Source organism: Alligator mississippiensis, chromosome 4 (assembly GCF_030867095.1).
Source record: "Alligator mississippiensis isolate rAllMis1 chromosome 4, rAllMis1, whole genome shotgun sequence".
In the NCBI taxonomy this organism is placed as follows: Eukaryota; Metazoa; Chordata; order Crocodylia; family Alligatoridae; genus Alligator; species Alligator mississippiensis.
This window is the reverse complement of record NC_081827.1, coordinates 118,214,146-118,236,962: the sequence shown is the minus strand read 5'-3', so window position 1 is coordinate 118,236,962 and position 22,817 is coordinate 118,214,146. Positions and strand designations below refer to the sequence as shown.

The 22,817-nt window shown below is 44.3% G+C and overlaps 1 protein-coding gene across 2 annotated transcripts in view; it reads right to left on the bottom strand.

Annotated features, from left to right (window-relative positions):
• The window catches only part of LOC102576677 (chromatin remodeling regulator CECR2), a 143,652-nt gene that overhangs the window by 66,301 nt on the left and 54,534 nt on the right, over window positions 1-22,817 (bottom strand). For both annotated transcript variants that reach the window (XM_014609215.3, XM_014609221.3), the window contains exon 2: window positions 17,881-17,975. In XM_014609215.3, coding sequence (XP_014464701.2) covers window positions 17,881-17,975 — 95 coding nt within the window. The remainder of the gene's footprint in view (window positions 1-17,880; window positions 17,976-22,817) is intronic.

The following is a 22,817-nucleotide window of genomic DNA, read 5'->3' as shown; positions in this document are numbered from 1 at the left end:
CGGGTTTGTGGCGGGCAGATCGTGCCTGACCAATGTAGTCTCTTTCTATGACCAGGTTACGAAACGCCTGGACACAGGAGGAGGGGTGGATGTCGTATACTTAGACTTCAGGAAGGCCTTCGATACGGTATCCCACCCCATACTGGTGAACAAGCTAAGAGGCTGTGATGTGGATGACTGCACAGTCCGGTGGGTGGCGAATTGGCTAGAGGGTCGCACCCAAAGAGTCATGGTGGATGGGTCGGTCTCGACCTGGAAGGGTGTGGGCAGTGGGGTCCCGCAGGGCTCGGTCCTTGGACCGATACTCTTTAATGTCTTCATCAGCGACTTGGACGAGGGAGTGAAGTGTACTCTGTCCAAGTCTGCAGATGACACAAAGCTATGGGGAGAAGTGGATACGCCGGAGGGCAGGGAACAGCTGCAGGCAGACCTGGATAGGTTGGACAAGTGGGTAGAAAACAACAGGATGCAGTTCAACAAGGAGAAATGCAAAGTGCTGCACCTAGGGAGGAAAAATGTCCAGCACACCTACAGCCTAGGGAATGACCTGCTGGGTGGCACAGAAGTGGAAAGGGATCTTGGAGTCCTAGTGGACTCCAAGATGAACATGAGTCGGCAGTGTGACGAAGCCATCAGAAAAGCCAATGGCACTTTATCATGCATCAGCAGATGCATGACGAATAGGTCCAAGGAGGTGATACTTCTCCTCTATCGGGCGCTGGTCAGACCGCAGGTGGAGTACTGCGTGCAATTCTGGGCGCCACACTTTAAGAAGGATGCGGATAACCTGGAGAGGGTCCAGAGAAGGGCAATTCGTATGGTTAAGGGCCTGCAGACCAAGCCCTACGAGGAGAGACTAGAGAAACTGGACCTTTTCAGCCTCCGCAAGAGAAGGTTGAGAGGCGACCTTGTGGCTGCCTTTAAGTTCATCATGGGGGCACAGAAGGGAATTGGTGAGTATTTATTCACCAAGGCGCCCCCGGGGGTTACAAGAAATAATGGCCACAAGCTAGCAGAGAGCAGATTTAGATTGGACATTAGGAAGAACTTCTTCACAGTTCGAGTGGCCAAGGTCTGGAACGGGCTCCCAAGGGAGATGGTGCTCTCCCCTACCCTGGGGGTCTTCAAGAGGAGGTTAGATGAGCATCTAGCTGGGGTCATCTAGACCCAGCACTCTTTCCTGCTTATGCAGGGGGTCGGACTCGATGATCTATTGAGGTCCCTTCCGACCCTAACATCTATGAATCTATAATTCCTGCCCTTGCCCTATACCCTGGGACATCTTTACACCTAAAATATAAGATCTGTCGTTGAGACCTCCATTTACAACATGGTTATTTCCAGACACTGCTTAAAAACAGGGGATCTGTCTTAGTACTGTAAGATAGGTCCAAGCAGTGTTTTAACGGACTAAAAATGATTTCAGGTGAATCTATCCCCATGGAATCTGGGTACCTAAAAACAAGCACTGTGCTATTTTTGTTGAAAAAAGATCCTCTATGCCAGCCCTCCCATTCTACTTCTTATTAGAAAAAACAAGAAAACAAAAACAAATGCACCCTGAGAAATGATCCCAAGTTGAAAGAAAGCTTGCATAAACTGGTGACCATGAAAATGGATCAGGGGCTCAGGCTCCTTCCAAGCTCCAGCTGCAAGCTGTTCCATAGCAGCCATCCACTGAGAATGACATTTTTGGAAGTTTGGAATGGATCTTTCTCAGATTAGACAACTGTAATGTGCTTGTTGCCTGCAGCTGTTTCGGTAAGCTGGGGAATGAGGCGGCAGGCTAAATGGTTAAAGCCTGTAAAAAGCTAGGGTCTAAATATCTACACCAGGACTATAAGTGATGCAGAACAGAAAACAGCAAAGTTACTTGTATTGTAACTACTCTTCAAGATGCACTACACGGGTTTAGAGGTGTGCATACATGCCCAGTACTCTAGAGTTAAGTGTTGTCACCAGCATTCCTTGTCAGATGGTACATGCAACCTAGATCACTTCTTGTCTTTAAAAACCAAGGCTACAGAGTAGTTACCCCAATCCTCTCTCAGTTCCCCAAATCACAGATCCATGTAGCTATAGATTCCAGTCACAAAATGTAAGTAGGCATTCAGTATAGGGAGAGCAGCATACTAGTCAGGAAGTGATTTAACTTCTACATATATCTATCACAGACCTCAAAACTCCTCTTCCCTTAGGAAAGAGAAACAGAAGCCATTTTTGCCCATTGCTGCAGTGACTTCCTCAATAACCCTCAGCAACAAGAGCACCTGCATGACCTGAAGGAGTCTGTAAGCAGGTTCCCTGAAAAGGGCTGGCCAGCCAGAGACAGGGGGTGGTCACTGCTCGTCTCCAAAGATGGGAAGAAGCAGTACAAAACATCCATGTCCTTTTTGATGAAGCAATCAAATCACCTGCTTAGCTAAAGTTAAGCCTCCTCTTCTCTGATTTGAATGGCCCTTAAACACCTCAGATGTCCTTGGCTCTGATGCTGTTACAATTTGTGCTTTCTACTCTGTAGCATCAGCATACATCCACCAAGGGAGCAGCAAGAGTTTGAAGGATGTTAGTGTCTCTTATGCCTTAATCCAGAAAAGGTTACCTTTAAAAGAACAAATCCTCAGTTGTTTGCTGCAGCTCTACAGGAATTCTGAAGCAACAAATGTACGTTGTAAAGAGCAAATCTACTTGGCACTGGAATATGCAGAACATCAGTTTATGTGTAATCTCTTCTATCTGCTCCATCTGCACTCCCTGTGATCACACCAACTTTCTCTCAAGCCTTTGATAAGTTTTAAAGTCATCAGGATTTAGGAAAAGAAACTCAAGCAGAGGAGATTCAGCCACAGATAAATAGGAAAGTGTTTGAGAAACTGGAAGTTTCTCCTGTTGGATTCCTAGAGAGACCTGAGGAATGTTCAGCTGAAGGCATAAATATAAATACTTGCTCAGCCTGGGAGATCATCAGTAGCATTCCCACATCAGGTGCTGGTGATGGTTCTATGAAAAAACCCAGGGGAAATTACTGAGTTTAGCATATAACCAGTGCTGGGAACTTCATAATAACCTGTCCCTAGATCTACAAGCAAGTCTAGGCCAAGAAGATGGAGATGGCAGAAGTCTAAACCTCCTGGATCAAGATGCTAGACTTTGTCTCTGAGGACAAACAAGGCATGGTAAAGATTTCCTGGAGAGCCATGCCAAGCGGAGGGGAAGCAAGGAGTCTTCAAGTCAATATTAAGGTCTTTACTGAATATTTTGCTGATGTGGGCACTAAAGCACTTGCTGAAGATGGCACTGGGGGTTCTTGCTCAGTACTGACGGGTAAGCAGAAAATGCCAAAGTGAAGACTCACAGCCAGTGCTGAAGTCAGTGCCAACACCGCAGATCTGTTGCTTCAACATGCTGTTTCCAGCAACTTCCTGCTGAGGAAGACAAGTGCCACTGGTGCCATATTGGAAAACACTGTGGATTAGCAGGTGTTGGATCTCAGTGACACAGATATGTAGTTAGCAGTGCTAGTCTGAAGTCAAGTAGAAGGCAAGATAGATATGCACCTTACAGACTAAACAAAGGAGATACTGTATTTACTCATATCTTAGATGAGATTTTTCCCCTGGCCAATCACCACAGGGGAAAAAAAGTCTCATCTTAGACTTGAATACTAGCTTGGGGCAGGTGGCAGCTGAGCTGCTGCCTACCCCCCAGGCTGGAATGGCTCCTTCGAGAGGGGGGGGGGGGGGGGGGGGGGCGCGGCGCAGCTTGCAGCTGCAAAAGGAGGATGGCAGTTGGGGGAGAACACATAGCCTGTCTCCCTGTAGCTGCAAGGGTCCCTTTTTATCTTTTCCTCCAGCTTGGGTCCCCCTCTAGCCCCTACTCAGTCTGGCTGGGAGCTGCCACTGTTTCTTTCTGGCCACCCCAAGCAGAGCTACAGCAGAAGGTAAGCAGGGGGGAGGACATGGCAGAGGGGAGGCAGCAGGTGAGGTGGGGGGGGTAAGTGGCAGTGGGGGGGGCAGGCATAGGCAGCCAGAAGCAGTAGGGACAGGCAGGGGAAGAGGTAAGAGTGAGGGTCTGGCTCCTCTCCCTTCCTCCATGCTGCTTTCCCTGCCACGGTGATGGTAGGGACAAATTTAGGACAACCTTCCAGTAATTAGATTCTGTACACAGGAATTTATAAACATATTTATAATTTTCCATGTATCAAATCTAATTACTAGGGGGTGTGTCTTAAATTTAAAGTAATTTTGGATTCAGTTAAATATGGTGCATATATATCTACTTTGGTTAGTCTATAAGTTATAAAACAACTTTGCCTTCTCAATGACACTGGCAGAGTACATCTTGGAGATGATAGTACCAGCAGGTCATGCCTCTTTTTGGATTGTATTTGTGAAGAATGCAGTTATATAAAGAATCTCCCTCTTTGGTGTTGGTGGAGTCATAACACAACTTATCTGAGGTACAACAGTGGTAGAGTCCTTGGAGCTCAAGCAGCAGGTCTAAGGTCTCAAAACTAGGTTCTGATCTGAAGCAACTAAGGTCTTTGGAGCCTTAGGAAGAAGTCCTGGGGAAAGTGTGTGCTTTCTTTTCTCCCAATAAAAGCAAGAGATTCTCTAGCTTCAGAAGAAACATCAAACAAAGCCCTCCTAGCAGAAGTGAAGTTCAAACTCCTCACTTAGAAGAGGTCAGCATGAATGGACTACTCAAGGATTTATCCCCTCAACTGTGTCTCCCATGATTCCTGAGTTCTCTTTTAAAAAGAACTACTAATGGGTGCATTCTTCTCTGATATGTCCTTCATCAGGGTGTATTTGGCAGGGAGTATGGGAGTTACTCCTAGGCACAGCAATCCCATAGGAGAGGCATTGTTTAAAGCCCAGAGCTTCTGCACTTCAAAGCCTTGAATAATAAAAGGAAGTTTCTTCAGGGATAAAGAAAAAAACCCCAACACTGTTACAATTATCCAACTATCCTAAACTGATTAGTTATACTGACTGATAGTTAACAATTAAAAAAAAGAAGGGGAAGGGTGAGAGGGAGGGGGATGGTAAGGAAGGCATGAACCAAAGCATACTAGAGTACTCCAAGCTCATAGTCACAGAAGAAATGCTGTGTCCATATTACAGCAGCTGCTGCCATTTTAATTAGAGCAGCAGTGCTCCGAGAACCTGCTCACTGGTATAGATGCAGCTCTGGCAGCAGCACTCCTATCACCAGAGGTATGCTTGTTCCCTTGAACAAGAAAAGTTGCCTTCTGTCAGCATAGTTGCATCTACAACAGGGATTTTCCCAGCAGAGCTACATAAACTATTGGGCGTGACCTTTTTGCAACTCTGGCCAACATAGCTTCATTGACAAAACTTTGTCACAAGGACCAAGGCTAAAGAAGGGCTGGAGCATAGCTTTGGTAACAAAAAAGCTTCTGCTTATGCTCTCTCCTCGGTAGTTAGAGGCACAAGGACCTGCCAGTTCCATGCACTGCTATCTGGCTACTATCAGTGAAAAATCTCCAGTTCCAGTGCACTACATACAAACAATCTGGGGCTACAGGCTGGATCCAATTTGTGGAGGCCCTCGTGAGCCAGATCCAGCCCAGAGTGCAAGGGCTGCTGCAGTGCCTATCATGGTGGCAGAATTGAGGGGACCGGCAGCAGCAGTGGGTCCAGGGAAGCAAGTCGCAGAATCATAGAAAATTAGGGTTAGAAGGGACCTCAGGAGGCCATCTAGTCCAGAGGTTCCCAATCACAGGGCCACAGACTGGTACCGCGCCCCGAAGGGCTGGCTGCTCAGCCATTGGCACTCATGTGTGGGGTTAAAGCTGGGTGGCAGGGCAGCCCCGGGAGGGAGGCAACCGGCTCTGTGTACCCCATCCCACTCCCGCCACCATGGCCATGCCCAGCAAGGTGCTGCCTGCGCAACAGGTACCAGGGCCCTTGCTGTGCCGGACAGGACCCCCCAGCCCCACTCACAGCTGAGAGTGGGGGGATGAAGATAAGGAAATGCCTAGGGTAGACAGCAGGGAGGCAGCTCTGCTGCTTGCTCCTAGGAAAAGCAGCGGAGCCCCTTCTTCCTAGACAACCCCAGCTAGGTCCCTCTGGGCCACTGCCTCTGCAGTCCCCTCCCCTGCAGGGTCCCCCCAGTGCCCACAGCTGTGGTGCTCCAATCCAATCTGATCCTTGCAACCCCCTACGCAAAAATTAAATTTAAATAGGTTTGCCAGTCCATAGTATAAAAAAGGTTGGAAACCACTGATCTAGTCTAACTCCCTGTTCAAAGCAGGACCATCCCCAACTAGATAATTCCAGCTAGCACTTTGTCAAGCCAGGACTTAAAAACCTCCAAGGATGATTCCACCACCTCTCTAGGTAACCGGTTCCAGTGCTTCAATACCGTCCTAGTGAGAAATGCCTCTTAGTGAGTTCAGGGACAGCAGCAGCAACTCAAGCTTGCTTCCAATGACCATGCATATCTGCAGTGGTTCGCACCCCTTAGCTTCCAGCGGTTCTAGCCTGGTGGGCTGGATAGAGAAGCTCTGCAGGCTGTATGTTTGACATCCATGATGTACAAGAAACACTAATGCATGGTGTTTGGGTCACATTTTTTATTCATACTCTCTCTTTTAAGTTTATTAGTTGTCTTTACTAGTTAAGTGCTTCCATTTGATTACATACACAGAATATTTTGCAATTATCCAAATCACAAGGTGATGAAGTGCAGGATCAGCATGGCAAGATGAGTATAACCTCCTAACTGGCCAAGGCATCTAGTGCCACTGACTGACTCCCAACTTCTGCACTAGTCTGATATAGAAATCAAAGGCAAGGATTTTTTTTTTGGATGCTACCTTTCTTTCATTGGACCAATCAGGTCCCTCCTGACCCTAGCTACTATGAAACTATATAGTTGGGAGAGATGTTAACCAAGCTTTCAAATGCAAAGCATTCTTCTTCAGGTGCAACCAAAGATACCACCCAAAAAAATCCTGGACCATCGTGGCTACTTCACTGGCACTGCCATAGAAGTTAAACACCCCCAGTGCCCTACTCAGTTCCTGAAAGCACTTGCACTGCTTATCACCACCCCTGGCTTGCCAGGCTTCAATCTACACTGGCTGCTTTTTAGCTGCTGTGTGGGCTGGGAGCGGTCCGAGGCCCTTTTTCGTGCGGTGGGCTGTGGCCAGCAGCCCGGACACGCCGGGTCGGGGAAGACAGGCAGCATGCTAGAATTAGGCACGGACGCTTAGTGGTTGATTTAAGATTATTTTACTTACACCGAAGATGGTCGCGGTGCAGGCAGGAAAACTTGCTTGAGTTGCGGTTACAAAACAAAACAAAAGACTCGAACCTGCAGAACATGAGGGTACGTCGCAATGGGGTTTCGGCGATGGGAGATGAACAAAAACCTCAGGAGTACGTCGCAATGGGGTTTCGGCGATGGGAAGAAAAAAACTGCAGGACTCGAACCCCAGGTAGAGCTCTGGATTCACTCACACGAAGTTTGCTAGGCTCCGTGGAACTTTGCGCACAGGGAAGGGTACGTCGAGGGATCAGGTGGCGACGGAGAGAGGCGAGAGGCTGATCAGACCCCTATAGCCTTCTTGAGATACACGCTGGGTCCGATAGGCTCCGCAGCACTTCAATAGCCAATCGCTAGCCGCCACGTAGGAATAATTTAGAACTGGCCAATAGTGGGGCACGAATCTGAATACAAATGGCGGGAACTCCTTGCAACATGCATTTCTCTGTTGCAACGAAGAAATGCACCCTGCAAAGAAAGCTACGAGTGGCAGGAAATAATTCAGCAGTGCCAAAGCACACACAAACAAAAATCACACCCTTGGGTTGTGACAGCTGCATGGTTATTTCTTTCCAGAACTGGGTCATATTGGATGATAGTGCTTCTTCTATTGAGAAGCAGACCTATTGCTAGGAGCTGGAGCCCGTGTAATCCGACCGCCTGAACTAAGGAGATTTCATTATGATAGGGCAGACAGGATTGAGCTAGCTGGACTCCACATAAAAAGACTTAAAAAAGGAGGAGTTACTAATTAGTCATTCTGGAATCCTTCCAAAAGCAAGCAAGCAGCAAGGCCAGCTGCTTTCTTACTGTATGCAGTTTGTAAGTCAGTGGGCACATTGTGACATTTTTGGGGTGGGGATTAGCAGTATAAAACACAGGCATGTCCCCTGCTTATGGCCACAGGGAAGTCATCCACCAGCACCAGGCAGGATCAGTGCTATAGAACCTGGTTGTGAAGGATCCTGCTGCTAGAGGTCAGAAGCTTGTTCTTTCTCAAAAATTTTGTCCAGGAAAAATGGAAGCTGGAGACTTAAGAGAGAATTGGACAAAGACTTGGATCAATGTCGGACAAGGAGTTGATTTGAAGACAGATTCTTAAGCAATTACCTTACCATTACAATAGTTCATGTTAGGACAAATCAAGACTACTTTCTTTGCATCAGATATTAAATATTATATATATCTATACTTTCAAATCTGAGAACTTTGGGTGCTTAGCATCTTGAAGGCACCAGGTGATATATTCAGATGTTTAATTTTGTGCCCAAAAAGTTGAAAAAGCTACCTTGATACAAAAAAAGAACGGGGCCCCTCTTGATGTGGCAGTCTGGACATTCCCTAGATTTCACAGCTTCTATCTATGGGATGGTGTGACAGTGCACCTTTGGGTGCCTGTCACTTTAAGGTCTTGACCAGGCTGTGAGGCAGCCTGCAGTAGACAGCAGACCCAATCAAAAAAAAAAAAAAAAAAAAAAAAAAAAAATCACATGACAGCCAGGAGGCTGCCTGATTGGAGCAGGGCTGAGCAGCATCAGTACAAGAGCAGGTCGTGAGGAGCCAGGCTGGCAGTTGCAGCGGGGGAGGCAAAGGGTGAACATCTCCTGGCTGGAATACTGCTACTCCCAGAACACCTGGAGGTTTGGATAGGAACTATGGGGGTGGAGGAGGTTCCTGGGGACCCAGTGTGGGGTCCAGAGCCTTGAGAAGGGGGCCGAGTGCCCGTGGCCTGCTGAAACGAGGGCTCAGGACAAGCCCAGAGAGGAGCTGTACATACAGGGGCTTTGTGAGAGAGCAGGAAGGTTTGAAAACTAGTCCTGGGGAATGACCCAAAACTATACCCTGCTAGGGCTCGATGTGTAATGGGCCTGCCTATGGCAGGGCAGTCTCCAGGAAATGCCACACACCTTTGCCTTCCCTAGTAAAAGGCAAGTATCGGGCACCAGAAAACGCAGCAGGGGCTGAGGCTGTGGGTGACCCCATGGGGGAAAGCTAGGGGAGCACACCCCAACAGAAAAGCACAGGGCCAAGGCCCAGAGTAAGGGTAGTGTGTGGAGGGGCCCCAGAAGGTGGACCCATATGGGAGAGAGGGCTATCTGCTCAAGAACCTAGGCAGAAAACCCTCGACTGGTCAATGCTGGGGCCAGAACCAAGATGGCTGAAGGGCAAAAGTGCCCACTGCAAGGGATGGCCAGAGCCAGTTGCCTGTGGGGTCCCAGAGGGGCCCACTGCTGAGAGGGAAAGGGGTCTAGGGAGTTTGCAGCCCTGAATGATGGTGGAGGTTAGGCCACCTGAGTAGGAGGGATCCAGGTTGGGATCCAAATGTCAGCTGGGAATATAGTGGGGCCAGAGCCATATAACAATGCCATCTCAGAGGCATGGGACACTAAAGGGGAGGTTGGAGCCATGTATAATGCCCCTGGCATCACAGCATTAAAATGGGCAGCCTCTTGCCTAGAAACATCAATTCAATTACATCAAAGGCATGGCAGACGAGTCAGGTGGGTAGATTGCCCTAGACAGGTGGGTGGGCTGATATTGTGACTGGCCTCAATATGGCCCCCTGTCACAGATGGACACTCAAAGAAAGGATGATAACAGTTCATCTTCAATTTATTTTCTTCAGTATCAGCGAGACAATCTGTTTTTTGTTTTGTTTTTTTACAGCAAAGTAAAAACTGCTCTTAGGAAGAACCACCTGATCTAAGGTTGGGTGAAAGCAGCTAAGATTGAGTAGCCAGTTCATTCTATGTGGTGCTTTCAAAGGCTATGATTTCTGGGTACACTATGGAAAAAAGGTTCTTTAGTAATCTTTCATATACTTGACAGAAGGCTTGGTACTACAGCTAACTGGATTCAGAGCATGTTTTGTACCATTTACTTTAATGTTTCAGCTGCCTTTGTTCATTGATTTAACCATGGGTAAGGTGAGGGGAAAATGGAAGGTAAGAGAGGACATTTTATGACCTAAGCATGGACGACTGAGAAGAGCAAATACTTGTGTTTATTTATTTGATTTCTATGCTGCTATGCCAAACTATCAGCACAATGGTCCTGCAGCTGGACAGCTCCCTCCACTGTCTTGTTCAGGATACTAAGTCTAGGAGTGTCTGAGAAAATTCAGAAAAAAGTTGAAAAAGCTTTTATGTTTGTTGGTAGATGGACCACAATGTTTTAAAACATGCTAATATTCATTCCTAGGTCAAAATGAACTCCGGTATCTGGCTAAATAAACAGTCTAGAGAAGACCTGGAAGAAGAGTCACGCTGAAGAAAAGGTTCTGCAGTAAGCAGTGTTGGAAGCAATGCCCACTTTGGCACTCAGGTCTCCCAGGATAAAGTCTTGGGGACTAGACTGCCAATCTTGGCACCGACTGTTAGTTCTCATAAGGACCTTATACTTTTTCAATGTCTTGCTACCAGTTGAAGCTTAACATGTCTAATACTAAACTGTTTTCCCCTCTCTACCTCATCTCTCATAGTGATCACTGCTCCCTTCTTAAGTTCCCCTGACTCCCAACATCACTCCTTACATTTACAAAAAAAGCTGCTGTGTAGATCACATCACTAGTCTAGCAACTAGACCATACCATCACACTACTTGAATCCCTTCATCAATTCTCTTTCTGGCATCACTTCAAAATTTAAACAGCTCATTCTCACCTCCCCAATTCCCTGCCTAACCCCATGTACACAAATCACTTGGTGTAGCACCCTGCTCTGCCTTCCCAGTGATGCCAAGTTTCATAATTCATTTGCCCAGGTCTCCCATAATCTCTTCACTTTATTCCACATCACACCTGTCTCTCCTGATTTTGGTACCAGCTATTTCTCACTGGAGTTCTTCTGTTAAGTTTCATTCTACCACAAGGGATTCAAAGGCATTTATTTAGCTAACTTTATGTACATTTTTTTTACTCAAATTTTATTCCACCATGCTATGTTCATCAACTTCTGAAAGTTCATTAAACTTTTGAACCATACATTCTTTTAGCTGTAATATCAATCCTTTCTTCCCGACCTCCTGTCTTACTGTTTTATTTGCATAACGCATCCTATAAGGTACCTTACATGAGGATGTTTATCAAAAATATTAATATCTGATTTAAATTGAACATAGCCACTTCACCTCTCTTGCTCCATCTAGGCTTCCACGATATTGATACTAAATAGCTTAGCATCCAAGTCTTCCTAACTTATACACAGTAGCACTCCTGCAAAGTCAGATTGTAAATAATGCTAGTTCTGTTAACATCTGCTTTGCATGCACAAATAATGTTCCTAAACTTGTGAAGTTCTTGCTGCTGAGGCATCAGAATAGATGATACAGCAGAGATTGGTGCTGGGGCAGTGAATGCTGGTCATTACGTCTTTTCCAAAGGTTCTCTGCCACAGCCTGATCAAGCCACTGGGTTACTGAAGTTTCCCATCTTCATCATATCTAATGCCCCTTTCATTGAGGTATCAGGAAGTTTAAGGGTTAATACAGACCTGCATTTGAAAGAGGCTAAATTATAGCTAAACTGTCAGCTCACCCAACCTACTTTCAACCTCATCTCTAGGTCTAATCAAAGTTGCCAGAGTCTTAAAAGGGTACCACTGACAGGCTGTACACTAGGCTGAAGGCACCCTCAAAACAGCTGAATAATCTTGGAGGTAATGCATGAGGGACCCATTCCATTCAGGATAAAGAATGAAGATGGAAGAATGTGACAAAAGGAAAAGGAGTGAAACACACAGAGCCATAAAATGCTGTCATTAACAATAGACATTCCAGCCTTGATAAGCTAGATGATGATCAGATTTGCCCTTCATCTCCTTCCAGAAGGTAGCTGAACCAAGTCACCAATTGATTAAATGGCAAGCACTGAAAAGCCATCAGAGTAGAAATGGCATTAAGTGATCCTGAATAGCATCTTAGCAGATAGCATGGTTTAAAAAGCACTAGGTGTGATGCTATGTTCTTAGTACCAGGATAAAGGCACAAATATTAAAGAAGACACTGAAAAATGTTGTGGAATAATCCTTTAGCTGTTCATGGTAGAACAAACAATTAAGAGCCTCAGACTGCATGATTACTTTAAAGAGAGGGGGAAGATGGAGTCAATAGGGATGGGCTATTTAGTGAAATCTTCTGAACTAAGGGAAGAAAGCTGGGGAATGTTTCAGAGAGGTGGGATAAATAGAAGAGGTACTCCAATCTTTTGGGTTAAAAAATGTCAAGAAAAGAAGCAGGAAGACGACAGAGATGGTGCTTTTGTTTTTTCAATCTGGTTTGGTATGTTCTTCTGATATGAATTATGACATGTCTTATAACAAAAGGTAAGTTGAAAAAAGGAATTTTGAAAGGCTGGTAATGAAATGCAAAATCATTTCCAATGCAAAATATGACCAAATCAGTTGCGTTTCTTTAACATGTTAAAACATTTAAATATGTAAATAACACAGTAACAAACAGGAAAATCTGAGTCCAAACAAAAGGCACAGGGAGCAGCAGGAGATTTTCTGGATTATTTTAATTTAATGTATATATCAATGCAACACAAGTATTTCTTACTTTAAAACAGCTCCAGAAGTCTCCTGCTGTGGCCTTTGCCTTTAGTTGCAGCTCTGATCTTCCTGTCTTGACAAAAGTCATCACTGTTGGAATTAAAGCAGTAGCCCTCAGGGATTTCACAGCTGCCCAATTCTTATCAATGGTGATTAAAAAAAAAAATAAAGTAATTTTTTAATACTGCTTCCTAAGTTCTTTGCTTAAACTGCATATTTGAATTAAGTGACTAAAAAAAAAAAAAAAAATCACAGCTCCTCCCCCAAACCTATACACAAAAGCAACATGTATGCTAAATATACAAGGTGACTTCTAGATATCAAATTGGTGGGACAAGTCATCTCTGCAATATAAGCAAAGGCTAGTACGACATACATAGAAGAGCGAAAAGGGAAAGAAGAGGTGGAGAAGTATTAACTCTCTAAAGTATTTAGAGAACTTCAAAAAGAAAAGACAAAACTTTGAATATGATTAAGAAGAAAGACATTAAAAAAAAAAACTCCAAACCTATTCCAATTTCTGAACAAGAGAACATCAACAACCAAGTTATTATTACTCTAGCTTTCACAGTATTGGAACCACCATCTTTTCTTTTGTTCAAGGCTCGTACAGTGCACAGTCACCCCACAGATATCTAGGTAGCTAATAAATATATAGTGAGCCAAGACTCAAGAGACTCCCAAGTTACCAACAGCAAAGTCAAGTCTTGTTATCCACATTTAAGAATAATTGTGCTTTTTGGATTCTCTTATGACTCTACAGTTGTATATATTCAAACAAAGCAATCTATTTTTCATGAAAGGTAACCAAAACAAGGCAAATTTGCAAACCAAGATGTATAGCACATTAACACCACTGCTTTCTCTCAAAGGCAAATATGCAAGCTAAATAAAAGTACACTTGAGTTGTGTACTGGAATGGCTCTAAACTAGGCTTTCATTTCCAAAATTACTTTAGAGTCCATTATAATTAGCCAATGTACTTGACAGTTTTATATTTCAATATGGTACATGATTAAAGCCAGGCAACTCCAGCTCAGTTGCAAGTTCTACAGGCTGTCAAAACAGACAAGCAGGGAAATATAGCCTCCTCCAAATATACTGGAAACACACGTACAAAGATAATATTTTGGACACAGAAGTAAGGCACTATACAAAATTAACTCATCCTCACAACACTTTGTAAGTTAAGTAAATAGTAGTTTATAGATGAGAAAACACAGACACAGGATAAAGTATCTTCCCCAGGCCATGTGGTATCAGTGCGAGAACACGGAAAAGAACAAGAAGTTCCTTGCTTCCAGCAGTAGGTAAAACTTTATCTTTACAGGCATGGGAAGACAAACCAAATACTTCAGGGTTAAAAGAGGCTGGGATTTACTGCATGTGAACTGCTACACAGTAACTGCCCAGGTGCATGCTCTTACCCCAGGGTAGGTGAAAACTATACCACTGCACTTTAATTACGCTCAGTGAAAGATGATGGAGCTGCAGTAGGCTAGCTTTCATTTGCTGTGGGGCAAGAGCATGCACATGTGCAGTCATTGTGGAGCAGCTGATTACCCTCCTTTTACCCTCTGATAGGTAATTCATCCACCCATTAGTAAGCAGCTGCCATTCAACCCAAAGTCATCTTTGAAATTTACCATCTTGGCATACAATTTGATAGAAAGTTCAGATCAAATGTTTGCAGGAGCTGCAGACATAGATGCAAGAGAGGTCTTCTGCCTGTTTGCAACATGGAACTATGGAGTTTGGACCCGCTGTAAAATAAAGTCAACTGGAGGAGGATCACCTTCTTACCAGTAGTGGGGAACAAACTGAGTACCAGGGAATGCCCAAACTGCTCAAAATCAGAGGAGGGAATGAGTATATTGAAAGCACAGGAAAAGTATCTGACTTCAATAATACAAGTTGAGTTTGGTCATTTCATTTCCATTGCTAAGTAAGCATGAAGTAACTGGGCAAAGTCGGTTTCTTAGCCCTGCTTCATTTTAGGTCTATACTTTACTTTTCATATATGGGGTTATCTGATTCTTGCCACTTTTTCATTCATAACATCCCCCAAATATGGCACACACTTTCATCCAGACCCCAATCTCCACCGACACCTGCAAAATTGCCCCCCTCAAACCCATTTAAAACATTGTTACAAAAATTATCTTCCTTAATCTTCACCTTAATCATTTTACCTGCTTAGCCACTCCATCCATCTCCTCACTAGTCACCACTCTTACCCTCTAGACTCTCAGACTTCTGCCCTTGACTACCAATTACATCAATTTACTGCTGCCTATACTCCAAACTTCTGTCTTCACCATCTAGTAGTCTTTCTTCTACAAGCACCCAAAAAGGGCTCTCCAATGTCACCTCTTATGTTATGCAAACTCCCCAAGACAATTCATTAATCTACTTACTCTTCTTCAAATTCACTTGTACTACCAGAGCCAGTCAGGCATCATCCAGGAGCTAATGGCTACAGAGATGGAAAACATAAATGGCACACACCTAGCCTACACAGAAACATGCTCATCATCTCTTTCATCTTGTTATTAATCTAGATGTTCTCTATATAGCCACAAATTACTTGTTTGACTAAAACAGTTTAAAAACCAACCCTTTTGTGGATGCTCAAATCTCTTGAAAACATCCCTATAAAATCAGTATCTATTAAACAAGTGGTTCTCAACCTTTTTAGACTTGAGGCACCCCTCAGAAAATGCTCTTAGTTTTCACTTGCTTTTTGACTACAGAAAAAATAGTAAAGCAATTCTTCTGTTGCAGAAAATTCGGAAAGATCCCAACCAGTCAGAATGGTTTTTGACAATCTGGATTCCTCTTTGAAATCCTGGGTTTATCTTACAAGTCCCATCTGTACACCTAACAGTGGTATCATTGTGCTTGGCACCTGGCAGCAGCTGGGAAAGGATCTCAAGGTACCCCAGGATGCTGCAGCACCCTGGCTGAGGGTCACTGTATTAGACATTCATATGGTTTCCCAAGTTACAAAAAATGCCAGTGAAAATGGAACTGGATTAAAAAACCCCAGAAATATACTTAAGGGAATATAATAATTGGTCAATGGGGGATGGATAAGATGGCCAAACTGTTCCTTTCTGATTTCTCTAATCGAAGAGACATAAGTCACCTGACACCATAAATCCATAAACAGAATTATACTCCACTGTTACTGTTCTCATGCAAGCAGTATTTATTATTTCATATGGTTTATGATCACCTTCTCTTCATCAAATTTGTTTGGGGGATGGAAAATGTCATTGTGGCTAAATAAGTAAAAATGCCCCACAGATTCAAGGTCTTTACTCAAGGATTTATTGAAATCGCAGAAAGTGAAAGGGCTTTTCATAGGCCACTTGTGAGCAGAGCTGATTTTGCAGCCTTTATGTGGCAAGCCCACCCCTCACCACTGACTGGCCAAGGGGCCCCAGTAGCCCCGTCATTCACTGCTGACTGGCAGAGAGTGCCATCTGTTGTGTGACCCTGCCCCTTGCTGCTGACTGGCCAAGAGGGGTGGAGCTGTGTGGCGGGCAGTCCTCTCACCCAATCAGCAGCAAGGGGTAGGGGGGCTGGTCGCCATCTTGGCTGCTCTCCTTTGCACCAGCAGGCTGTGAGGACCACAGCAGCCACAAGGAATGCTAGCTCCCCATTTTATTTTCAGTAATTTTTTTTTTTTGCAATTTTTCAGATTTCGAATACAATGCCTGATTCTGCAGTTTCCACAAAATCCCTATCTATCCTAGGTCACATATTCAATGTTGACTGCCAATCCAGCAAGCAATACAGCTATACCTAGTACATGATACCAACAGATGTTTTGGAGCCCTTGAGAGTAACTGATTGTACAGATTCACTTCAAATCAAATCCATCTCTGTGTTGACATTTACGTTCAGCTCTATTCCTCGAACTTCACGGAAGCACAGCTTGGGAGACTGAAGGAACAAAAAGATTTTGCACCCCTTCTTAGCAAAGCAATTGTCACCAACAAGATCCCATCATCCCTGCAAAATACTCTGATATATAAAACAGAGGTGAAAGCCCATGGGAAGCCAATGAAGAAAACCAAAATGTCATCTTTGCTTTGGTAAGTAACTGGAGTTTCAGAACCTTGGCCATGGGAAAATGTTACACTGATGAAGGGGGCTTTCCTACAAAAAATGAGTGGTATTTTAAAGGGGTCTTTTCTGCCCATTTTTAGAGGCTATTTAAGCAGGCTGCATTAACACAGCTCAGTCCTCCTCAGGCTACAGGTGGCCACTAGATGGCACAGTCACGTGCAAACATGTTTGACAGGCAGGTTAAAAACTCTTCACAGGTCACATCCCTCCTGCAGGCTCAAGGTTGCCGACTTCTGCACTACTGTCTTCATTCCAATGCCAGGCACACTGGGATTCTTCCAGCAAGTGACACTACACATGAAATATTTTCATGTCACTGAAACACTTGTGATGTTATAAAAACTTAGTGACATCCTTAAATAAATAAAAATGAAATGGAATATCCTGATAATTAAATAGTGAAGTAAACCAACATACAGTATAACCTCATGAATCCAGCATGCTCGAGACTGAGCAGCAGCCACACGTGGAGCGACAACACAGTGTGGGGGCTGGTGGCAGCAGCTGCTGTGTGTAAGCTTCCCCCTCTGCTGCTCCAGGACGGGCTGCTGCTACTCCCCGATGAAGTGTAGTTTTAAAAAGTGCTGGATTTTCAATCATTATGGATTTATGAGGTTATACTGTACAACAAAACAGGAATGTGGGACCTAGGTAAATGTTTTTGGTTGTTTGTTTTTTTGGTTTTTAAGTGCCCAAGAGGGGGTTCTTTGATATTTAAAATGAGGTTTGAGCCAGAACTAGAAGTGAAGAGAAATGGAAGGCTTAGTAAGGGAAAGAGATCTGGCCTGATGACTGCAGATCACTTGCATGTCAGCATTCTGAAACTGTGAAGCATCCCTGTGACACTGTTAATTAGCTTTCCCTGCAAAAGTGCTTAAAACAGAGCAGAATAACTCACGTGATATCCCTGCGTTGATAGCAACCCTGAAGAAGGCAGGCGATCAGGTCACTGATAAACTCCACATCATCCCCGTGAAGAGCAGCTTCCAGTTCCTAATGAATAGAAGGGAGAGAGGCAAAGATCAAATTCCTCAAAAATACCCTTTTGCCAGACCAGGAGCAAGCAGGAACCCAGGTGGCCTAGCCATCATGTAATGCAACAGATGAAGCACATTTACAAGCTCAGCCAGCCCTTCCCCCAGAGCAGCCACCAATAACACACAAGGGCAGCTCAGATTTGTAATTTTTATGTAAGAGTTGTTCAACTGCACCAAGCTTTTGTTATAATCAACTTCTCTTACTCTTCCATTGCAAAGACACATCTGGAAGATGATTTTGAAAAGGCAGATCCTGAAATGGTTTCACAAGACAGGTACTACCTACAAGAATAAACCTCCTAACAAAAGGCAGGAACAGAAACTGGGTCCAGTGAGGCTGAGACACTGCAATCTAATTCAAAAGCCAAGGCCTGTGCCACACCACACTGATGGGAAGAAACTGAACAGTTTAATTCTGATGCTTCTATTTCCCTATTCACCAGTCTTCCTTGACAGTGGGGAGTTCGTTTACTCACCCAAGCCAAGTAGCAATTTCAGGTAAGCAGTCAGAGAAGGATGAAAGCTAGGGAAAGCAAAAGCTTGAAGTGAAGATGCTATTTGTTTCCTTGAAGGGATGTGCAGTTTTTTGGGTTGTTGGGTTTTTCGTTGTTTTTTTTTTTTTAAGACTTCTGAGAGTAAAGAGAGAGGAAAAAAAAAAAGGAGGGGGGAAAAAAGAGAGGGAAGGAGGGTGAGAGAGAAGGGTGATGTCAGACCATGAGATCTGTGCTCCCAAACTCCTTTTCCTTGAAACAGCATGGCTTATTTAGTACAATGGAGCTCACTTAGAATTTGTAATACAGGAAATGACCTATAAAAAGCAGTCATTAATAGAAATCTTGTACATGCTGGGAGAATGTTTATTCTTCCCAGTTTCAAGATTTGCATTTATGCCTCAACATGTAAAGAGGTTAACTAAAATCATTTTAATTTTAGTTAACCTCTTATTTTGCAAAAAAAAGTTTGCCAACAAGATAACAACAAACAATCTACTTTCTATAAGTACAACTACCAATACAAGAGGTAACAGTACAGCAAAAAGTAATTTAACACAGATAGTAAGCGTCTCATATGGTTATGTGGGGTTTTTTTGCTTCTTTGTAAATAGACGGTATGCAGGTTCCTGGCTGAGTGTTACCCCATAGGCCATTATACTAATGGCTAGGTTAATGGGTAGAGAATAAAGGAGGATAATCAATAAAGAGGAAAACATTTAAGTGCCAAGTACTCCTTGATTAGACCCCTGCAATTACAGTAATAAAGTTATTGATAATAGATTACAGATTAAATGCTGTTTGTACTATTTTAGTCAAAGTCTTTAATAGAATCTTTTCATTACTACACCATTTTGATTTATATATAGGCATGTAGCCAAAGTGCCATAAAACAGAAACTCGCCAAAACCCCTGTAAGTTTTTTGAAAACATGGAAACTGAGGCAGAGAGTGTCAATTCCATAACCCACTAGAGACAGACAGGTTAAGTGACTTGCCCAAATTCAGACAGCAAGTAAGTAGTGTAGGAACAGAGTCCAACAGCACTCCCTGAGGCACTTGACAGCACCATGGATTAATGACAGATTAATGAGGATCATGGTAAGGCCTACCACCACCTACAGGGGGTGATGCTGAGAGCAAACAGGAGGTATAAGAAACCTATTTGGTAAATGGCCCACATCCTACATAATTGTTTCTACTTCTAGGGCAGGGGCACCAAACTTTTTTGGCCCCACAGGCTGGATTAATGATGCAGGGTTGGCCCCATGTGCTAAATCAGACCCATGGACCACTCCCCACTCCATATGCCAGATCCACTGGATGCAGTGCCCACTCTGGGATTGCGCTGCATGTGGGTATTATTGCAGGGATCCCAGGCTGACCCTGCCTATATGACTAACCACACAGCATGGGCTGGACTGGCTCTAAGACTGAGAAGCAGCACCAGGAGCCAGATGAGAGGGCAATGTGGGCCAGATCCAGCCCACGGGCCATATTTTTGACACCCCTGTTCTAAGACATTAGCAAATCACCGTCTAACTTTCAATAAAATGCACTTGCAAAACACAAAGGGCACCTACCTATACACGAGCATGGAGGCTGCTCCAATGCCCTGGAATTCCAGGGTGTCGGATCAGACTCAATTGATTGAGTCTGTTGGAGTGTGGCAATTACTGTGCTCCAGCAGCCTCCTGCATCTTATGTATCAGTGTCCCCGTGCTTAAAAACGGAGGCGGGGGCACTTGAACTAAAGCTCAAATGAGCTTCAGTTCAAGTGCTCCCACTGCCATTTTTAAGCGTGGGGATACTGATACACGAGACGTGGTGGCACTTTAAATGAGAGTGACTCTCAGAGCCACTTTTATTAAAATGCCACCCTCCCAACCCCGGAACACATGTATAAGTGCTAATGTGACAGGATAGCTATGCCTCTTTAAATAAAACCTACAGACAAACTGCAGTTTGTAGACAATGTAATGTTAGGACACAGGAAGAAAGGAAAGTAGTGCGCCTTCTCCATTTTAGAACACTCTCACCTAAAACCAGTGGGTCCACCAAATCTAGTGTAATATCCACTTTGGGGCATTAAAGCAGTCATTCAACTTTGTCTCTGCCATAATGTGCCTGCCTTTTATCTCATGGAATATTCAAATAGTTTCCCTGTGAGTATTTTTAACACACTGTTTAATTAAGAATCATTATACAGTGGCCACAACCCACTAAGGAATTCCAGTATTTGCTAGGATTATTTTCAAAAGTACTAGGGATGTAAAAGACCTGCTGACCTTTAAATTTTTAGAGTTCACAAGCCACTAATAACGATGTAACATGTATTCTATAAGCTCTGGAAAGGTGCTACTGCAGGAAGAAACATACAGGATGACAGACTAAAAGAAAGGTTGATTATCTATTTTTACCAAAATCCATAGCTGAAGCACACCATTGCGCAGCAGCGCAGGGACACAGCCAGACACCTGGGGCAAAGCGGAAGCAGCGACTTCCAGTTGCTGCCATGATCACGAACACATGGCTGCCAGCAACAGCCACTTTTTTTTTGAGAGCAAGAGAGAGCGAGAGAGAGAGATTTCAAAGCAACAAAACAAATCATTCACTAAAGCACTAAAGGGAGTGGAAACAGGGAAGGAGAAAGCAGTTTGATTTATTCTTGAAGTTCAGCACCTCTCACTTCTGGGATCAAGCCCCAATCCCCGCACCATGTTTTATGAAGCGGCAAAAAGGAGGTTAGTTACAGGGTCAGTCCGACTGTCTTTGTGACAGAAACAGCTACTGAGATGCCCACTTCGATAGCTGATGGTAAAAAAAGATACTGATTTGTAATCCTTCCCACAAGGTCCCTGTCTACTTCTTTTTCTGTATCTATTTGGGTGTTCCACTGTGAGCAGTTAGGGAGAAACACGGGGTATTTAATTTAATGCCTGCAGAATCGTTTGCTAGCCTGTTTATGTTGATGTCATTATTCTTCAACCAGGCAGATTCCCCCAGCTTGTAACCTAAAAGAGCTCCTCCTGACATCCTCCAATGTGCAGAGTGCTCATTGAAGGCAATGAACTTCAGTGGTTTGGTGTCAGACACACTGGAGGATGTGCAACTCTTACCATCTCAGCTTGCAAACAAAGAACAGACATGAAACTGGTACATCCAGCAGTTTAACCCAGATTCCTAGAAAAAGCAGCAGTTTGGCAAGCTTTACCCCAAACAATAGAAAGCAAAGCTAGATACATAATAGCTAGCTGAGCATTTAAGCAAGAGGTAAGAAAGGTATGCAGCAACTACTGCTTCTAGAAGCAGACTAGAAAGTCAGGGCTCTGGCTAACTTTACCCCTCAGTGCTCTGTCCCACAGCTCAGTCCTGGGATAGGGCAGTAAGTGACTCCCCCGCCTCACCGTCACCACCATCCCACCCCCTACCCTGCAACCTTTTGTTTTTCCCTTTTCTCTTTGAGCACTGAGCTGTAAGCACAGAAATCTGAACCTTGCCAAAATGCTTTGGGGACAGAACAGAAAGGAAACAGAAGAGGCAGCAAATCAGCAGACAGAAGGGGACCCAGTTCCTCCTCCTCCTCCTCCTCTGTAGTTTGAGAAAGCAACAGACAGTAGAAAAGCAGGATTCTCCCCCTCTCCAGCTGGCGTCACAGCTCATTAGGGAAAAGCCTGTTTAACGTCTTTCCCTCCCCCCATCCCCATGACTAAATCCCTCTGAGTCATGCAATGGCTGTTGGGAAAAAAAAGGCATTGCACAGAGCAAGGGTAACCATCCTCACCAAGGAGAAGCAGTGGCCTGAAGCAGGTTTATCTGGGGGAGGAGAGAAGGCAGAAATAGATCCCTCAGCACTAGCTGAAAAATGGCTTGTAGTTCAGCTTTAAGAAATTTGAGATGTCTAGAGGGCTAATGCTCTGCCCTGCTCAGGAGACACGCAACTACCCGCTTCTGCCCCTCACTGGCAAACCCCAGTAGGTATAATCAACCCTTTCAATGCTCTAATGGAGGCACTGAAGTTTGTGTGTGAAGGGACTACTGGTATGCATTTTTATAAAACCCACTTTCTACCCCTGCTGCTGCATTTTATTGCTCACAATTTCTACCTCATCCCTCTTTGAAGGGCCTCTGCAGGATACATATACACTGAATGGCCTTTCCAGTAATGACAAAGGTCAACAGCAGAAAGCTAAAAAACAGCTTTCGCTGTCCACCCATCTTCTTGAAGACAATCTAATCGAATATAATCCAACTCAAAAAAAAAATCAAAATGAATGTGTCAGTGTCAAAGCAACAAAGCCCTCAGGA